At 37.0% G+C, this 6,977-nt stretch overlaps 1 protein-coding gene across 1 annotated transcript in view; it reads right to left on the bottom strand.

Annotated features, from left to right (window-relative positions):
* Positions 1-6,977, bottom strand: part of LOC114067030 (phenylalanine--tRNA ligase, mitochondrial-like) — a 65,873-nt gene that overhangs the window by 13,306 nt on the left and 45,590 nt on the right. Inside the window, exons 2-3 of the mRNA XM_027902208.1 lie at positions 5,150-5,236; positions 4,601-5,032 (exon numbers count right to left, since the gene is read on the bottom strand). Coding sequence (XP_027758009.1) covers positions 4,601-5,032; positions 5,150-5,236 — 519 coding nt within the window. The remainder of the gene's footprint in view (positions 1-4,600; positions 5,033-5,149; positions 5,237-6,977) is intronic.

The raw sequence follows: 6,977 nt of genomic DNA, 5'->3' as shown, positions 1-6,977 counted from the left end.
GACCACCGGGGGCTCCCAATTAGTTACATACACAAGTATTCTCAGACATACTGTAAAACCTCCAAATCACTAAATATAATAGGCTGATCCCTGGAACACTATAAATTGATTTAAATTCCTTTACATGTGAGGATTAAAAACAGTGATTGAAGACAAAAAGGAGCTTTTCTTTGATACAATGTTAAAGCAGAAGCACAGTGTCTAAAGTTGCAGCAGTATACAGGATTTTGGTGAAGTCAAACCTAAAGACACTTGTTTTGCAAGTGAAAATCTAGGATGGTATGTGATTTAACAAAAAACCAAAAATAAACAAAAAAACCCTCTAGATTATTGGTCAATCAGGGGTTCACACCTATCCCAAAGCATAAGGAAAAGGATAAAAGCAACTTTTTTTTTCTTTCAACAATACAAAAGTATTATTGCCAAGGTATATCAAGATGGGAAGATGACGAAAGGAGTATGTATTTAGATGAAAATCAGAAAAATGTCCTTTTCTATTATCTAGATTAAGACTCTTTACATTTCTGGATATAAACATTAGAAGTTACTCTTTTTTTTTCTTTTTTTTTTTTTGGCATTTATAAATACTGCTTTGGAGGAGCAGTCCTTTGTAACTGTAATATTTACTATTTTTACATTGCATCCTACCAAAAAAACGTCGTTTCCAGCATAAACATTTCAGTGGAGAATAAAGATCTATCCCTACTACTTCTAGCACAAACAAGCATTTCTTCATCTAAACAATCTGGTATTGGCCTTCATTGGAACAAGGTTACTAAATTAGAGGAGCAATGCCTATGTTTTAGCATCTGTTCCCCTTAAAATTTATGTATAATTCAGTACCGACTATAAAACACCGTATGAAGTCTCCTTCCAATGTGTAAACATTTTTTTATATCAACTGAAAGCTGTTCATTGACTGCCATTGGGTTTATATTGGCTCCCTCTTCTGGCTGACATGCACAAAGTGCAATTTAGTGAGATTTTTTTTCTCTTTTCCACAAATTATGGAACTGCATTAAAGACATCGGCATAATAGAGAAATAATTTCTTTCATAATCTACCCAGGAAAGTTAGCCAGTTCAAATCTGACTACAGCAGTATCAAAATTGCCAAGCCAAAGCACTAAAAAAAAGAAAAAACCATAATCCATAGAAGGAAAAAAAAAATCTTAACAACCATTAGAAGAAAAACAGGCATGTTTGCAGAGGACAAATGAAAGAAGAAAGGGGACTACAAGAAATGGCGCGCGATACATGAAAAATACTAAAAGGACTCTTACCTCATAACACGGACGTTTGCAGGCAGTTTGGGCCTGATTCGTAGATGAATTTTCTCCTCCCTGATTGGTCAAGGTTTCCCTCTCCCTCATTGGCCAGGATTTGCCACAGTGTGGGCGGTCCTGCCATTTCCCTCCTTCCGTGTTATTGGCTCCTAGTTAATTTATGCATGTTGCTGAATCCCCATTGGTTGTTTAGTCCCATGCTCCTCCCAGTTTCCAGATCCTTCCACCCTGAACCCTATATAAGGGTTAGCTCTCCCCTCAGTTGGGGACAGTGCCCTTGACTCTGTGCCTGCACGTGTCCCTGCGTTAATAAACACCTACGGCAGAGCAAGAACCCCTCGTGCTGTCGTCGCCTCTCCTTTCACCGGGCTGCGGCACATGTTGGAGGATGAGAATAAAAATCAAAATACCATTTGGGGCTACTGTTTAAGAAAAACAGCTCATTTATCTTCAGGATTCTGAAGCAGATTTGGGAAGCTATTTTTGGCTGTGGTTTTAACTATTTATATTTCATTTCTAACTGTTCCATATATTACATTCAGGTAATAATTTCCTAAAATATTTTTAAATATATTGAAAACATGTCTAAATAGATTCTTAAATGTTCTTTGATAGCAGTCCAAGGACACTTTTTAAAAGTTTATGAGAAATTTAGGCATGAATTATTCTAACTTTTAGCAATGAGTTAGTCTGGAAGATGGAATTTCTTTAGTACTTTAATATTTGCACTCCAACAAAGCCGCAGAAAAGCATCAGTTACCTGCCCATATTTGAATTATAAATTAACTTTTCTCTTTAAAAAATAATCAACCAACCATTATGAAAAATTGTATAGAAAAAGAAGCAAATAGCTCACAAATAGAATAAACACTGTAAATTTGCCAAACTCGAATTTGTTTTTCCAGCTCTTACTTCCATTTTATTGACTTTCGCTTTGATAGGAAGATGATTATACTGAAGGTTTCCATCACAGGGCAGGAGTTTTAGCCTAATCTTGATTACAGCATGTAAAATTCCTATATTGGCCATAAGATGAAATGTACCCAGGACTTCTAGTTAAGAGCTAACAGTTTTTCCCTCGGTTCCAAAGATTCTGTTCCTTGATATTATGGAAATTTCTTCCTGCCAGAGATTGCAGCCTGGTTATGAATGAAAAGTCTGAAACAAGGGTAACAGGCCCTGACATTCACACGTTTCTGCTCAGTGGGTTACAACTTAAACATGAGTATAAATAAATTATTATTAGAATATTTCTCTCATGTAGTGTTACCTCTATTTAGTCTTTGTTCCACTCAGGCAGTTCCTTCTGGAATTATTTAAATGTGGATTATTTTGAACAGGCAACCAGAATATAAAACACAGAAACAGTCCCCAGTGAAATTTCAGAATTACACATTCAATTTTTAACACGAGGCTCTTGTGGTTATGACTGTAGAAAGTGTTACATATGGCAAGGCTCTATCAATATTTCAATGTGAACTGAAGCAAAAAAGGATGCTTCAGATCATGCTCAGGTTTAGAATTTCGGCATATTGCCCAATAAAGACTTTACACAGTGTACACCACACCACTGTTCTTTTTCTATCAGTATAGAAAGTCCAATGGACTTTCACTCTTTAGAGAGACAGATACATTTTCCAGCACATAGCTAACTTCAATCCCATCAGATATTACTGTTCTCCAGTAATATCTCAATTGTTTTCTTGGTGAAGAAGAGAGAAAATAAAAAGAAACAAGCAATTTCTGATGCAATGAATTACACTGTTAAATGTCACATTTCTCTAGATAGAATATGTCACTGAATATTTCTGTAACTCTGTTCCCAGTTATTAAAATCCTATTATTCCTATTATTAAATTTGCAGAATAGAAATAGTCTGTCATTAAGATTAAAATTTCTTAAGGGGTATATTCATTAACAAGTATTTCAATAATTAGATCAATCATACCTAAATTTGCAGAAATTTCATCCTGCAAGAATGTTGATGTTATAATTTTGTGGCAGATAAAACCTTTCTATCTGAATGCCTGAACTCCTGCTCAACTAAAAAAAAAAAAAAATAGTCATGAACAAAAAACATTAAGAAATAGTATCTTCTTACTATAGTATTATACATTTTTTTTCCATATACTCTGATTGTATTAACAAGTAAGCCTATGGGAAAAGAACAGCAAACAAAGAAGACTGGATAAGTCTACAAGATTTCCATTTCGTGGTTACCAAAGAAGCAGTTGCAGGTTGGATTCCACACACCACACAGCTCACGGGACACCTGCGGAGGCAGGAGTGTGTTCGCACGGGAGAAAGCAGTGGCCACATGAGGTAGGAAACACCAGTGCAAGGCAGTGCAAACCCCTTCCATCACAGAGAAAAGCACTGCTCTATGATTACCCTGGTTTTCCCTCCGGCATCCAAACCCATGAGGCTTCCCTGCCAAGCTTCTGTCAGCCATTGGCAACCACATTAAGAACGGTCTACATCTCAGTATTATTAGAATAAGCTAGTTTTAGTTATAGAAATGTGAATTTGGCAGTATTGCTACAAGCGTACACAAATTATACAAATCAGTTGCTATTTGGAAAACAAACTGGCTTATATTTACCACTGATCAATGATGCAGCAGAGTACTTAATGACACCCAAGCATTTGCAGAACGTGCAAGCTGTGCAAACAAAATGTATAAACTTAAGAATCTTGGACATCTACCTAGAGCTCTTTAGCTGATGCTTCTGGACTCTAATGAGTTTACTGTGTATGCATCACACACACATAACTATTGGCTTCAACAGATGAATCCTTCAATGCAGATTTAGGATGAGATGAAAAATGGAAAATTTCCTTTAAAAATGACATTCATTTACAGAAGGTCAGTGCTATTAAAAGAAGAAAAGAGACAACAATAAAAACTGCACATTGGATGTAGCTGTAAAAATTCACATCCTTGAGTCCTTCAAGTATAATTTGACAGGTTTTTGGTAAAGTGATCTCACCAGAAGAGAGCTGTGACAGAAATAGAATTGATTTGTGCAGATCATTAACTGAACGAGTTGTTTCCTTTCAGATTATGTTTTGATAGCTTTCAATAATACTGTCTTTTCAGTTTTTTCCCCTTTTTCTGGGAAAGTTTATAGTTTTCAAATTCAACATTTTCCATCTATATTTTTCTCAAAGTATTACCGCATGACTCATCTTCATCAGTGCACAGCATAACATGCGTTGCTGTAACACACTTATGTGCATGAACTTTGCTCACAGCAAACACAAGACCATGCAGCTTATCCAAAGTCTCTGCCACCCCAGTTAGAGAATTCTTACCTCATGGCAGGAGAAGAGCCGAACTCCTTCCATCTGATGGAAGACTGGGTAGTGGGTGTTATCGATTGTATCTCGGCGGTAGACATCTCCCACAGCCAGAAAGGCATCCAGGCCAGAGTGTATCAAGTCCCACTGATGAGCTGATGTGTGTGCTCTTAGCATGTGGTCACGGTTCAAGTAATAGTTATCCTCTTTCCTTCTGCTGGCATGGTTTTGAGGGATAAGTAAACTATCAAAATTCTGCTGTACTGTAACCACGGGAGAAAGACCATCATAAACAGAAAAGAGTGGAGTCCCACGGCGCCCTATATAGTGTTTGTAGAAGTGGTCCTTCACCTGCTCCTTGATTAGCCACAAAGGGTGATGTTTTCTGTTGTGCAAGTTCTTCCCCACCTTGGAAAGAATCTTCTCTGTGACATTGCTGTAGTCATCCTGAGGATAAGTTTTACCAAGCAGTTCCACAGTATTTGAGCACGGTGCACCGGCAGCAAAATCTGAAGGTACAGACTTGGATGAAGAATGCCTTGAATGGGTGGGAATTCCTCTTACCTTTACTTTTGGTGATAAAGCTGTTTTAGAATATTTAGCTACTCTCATGAACTTCCACAGCATTGCCATTGTGAACTGTTTTATAATCTAGAGAAGCAAAAAAAAGAGTTAAATTTGAGTTAGGAACAGCAATCTTGCTGTAGGAATTGCTAGTATATCAGGGATACATGAATACAAATGTCTGCTTGATTAGTACGACAAAGTTTCTGTTATAAACCACTATTTCAACTTCAGAGGAGGGAAAATACCCTTGTGACCAAATTTCAGCTACGGTATCTTATTCAATTATCAGGCTTTTGCATCACTGCATCAGTATTAATGACTCCAGAACTATCCTTAACCCCATTCTGGAAAATGCTCTTTACGCTGAATAAACATCAGACCTTCTCTGAAACAGTATTTTTCATTCAATTAAAATATGAGACAATAACCGAACAGTACTTTCAAGAAACTTAAAAATTTAACAGTGGCCTCTGGCAGGCAGAACTTGCTTATAATAAAACCCCAAGCATTACCTTCTTGTTGTATCATCTCCTCCCATCAGCAGAAGCTACAGAACATGTTTCAGATCAACCAGATGCATGTGGCACACACTGTGCAATCACCACTAATTCTTACTTAACACCAAACAAAACCAGTTTAACCTTTCAGACTACTGAACCACTGTGAAAAAAACCCAGATAGTCAGACCACAAGCCATTTATTTTTATATAAACCGAAGATTAAGTTCACATATGAGTATTGCAAAAGACTCACAATAAAAGCCCCATATAGTCAGAACCAGTATTAGCATTTTGGGGCAAGCACAAAATCCCTTTTTCTGCATATTCCCAGAAAGGCTATTTTCACAGCTTCCACTGCTGTACTGGGCAGGCAAGGTTGTCAGATATTAGGAAGCCGAATGAGGTGATGAGATTCTTAAGGTTGTCTGGATGGATATACTCATTTCCTATCAAAGGGCCACCTTTACAAATCCTCCCTGTTTACAAACGGGCTTTGTGTTTCATGTGTTCACAGTTGCATTACTCTGCAGTGTTCAAAGAGAATTGCAAATCCAAGAAGTTTTGAGGATGACAAACCTTTTGGTCACTCCAAATGCATAAGCCCATTTTGAAATGCAAAATTTCTTGAAAATCTGTAGCTGAGCTTCAGAAATATCAGCACTAGTTCCAGTAAAATAATTAAGCATTACAATTTGCTTATTACAGAATGGGAAAACAGAGGCATTAGAAGTTAAGTCACTGGGGAAAGACAGGTGCTCCAAACAAACTGGCTTCTCTTTCCCTATCAACCAAGAAAAAGAAGATCACAGGTTTCCTGGGTGAAAGAATTTTCTGTGAAAGTCTTCTTAAAGAACTAGGGGAAGACAAGACATTAACAATGAACACAAAACACTTTTCAAGAGATACCTTTCCATCTTTATGCTAGGATTATAATCTGGCTTTCCACAGGAACATAAGAGAAACAAATGTAAATAAAGAACACAAAAGCTAACCTTATTTTTCATACTCTCATGTTTTAAAATATGTATGCAAATAGAATAGACACATAGCAGAATACAGAGTCCCAAAGAAACAAATCTGTAAAAGGCAGTATGTTCATATTTGGCCTCCTTTCTTCTGTCTTATGCCTAGATGTTCTCTATGGGTCTGTTTCAAGCAGTAATTGTATCTCAATCAACTAAAAGAAAGGCAAGTTGGGTAGCCAGAAATTAAATTTGCCGGGGCAGCATAATATTTGATTTAATCCTTTTCCTGGTCAAATATCTTCAGAAATGAAGAGCAGCTACAACTTTTATCTAGTTTTGAAACCTTTAAGAAGGACTGCC

Source organism: Empidonax traillii, unplaced genomic scaffold (genome assembly GCF_003031625.1).
Source record: "Empidonax traillii isolate 1590-97213 ecotype Southwest subspecies unplaced genomic scaffold, ASM303162v1 scaffold850:size379550, whole genome shotgun sequence".
NCBI lineage: Eukaryota > Metazoa > Chordata > Aves > Passeriformes > Tyrannidae > Empidonax > Empidonax traillii.
Note: the sequence above shows the minus strand (reverse complement) of the source record. Positions and strands in the feature narration are given on the sequence as shown.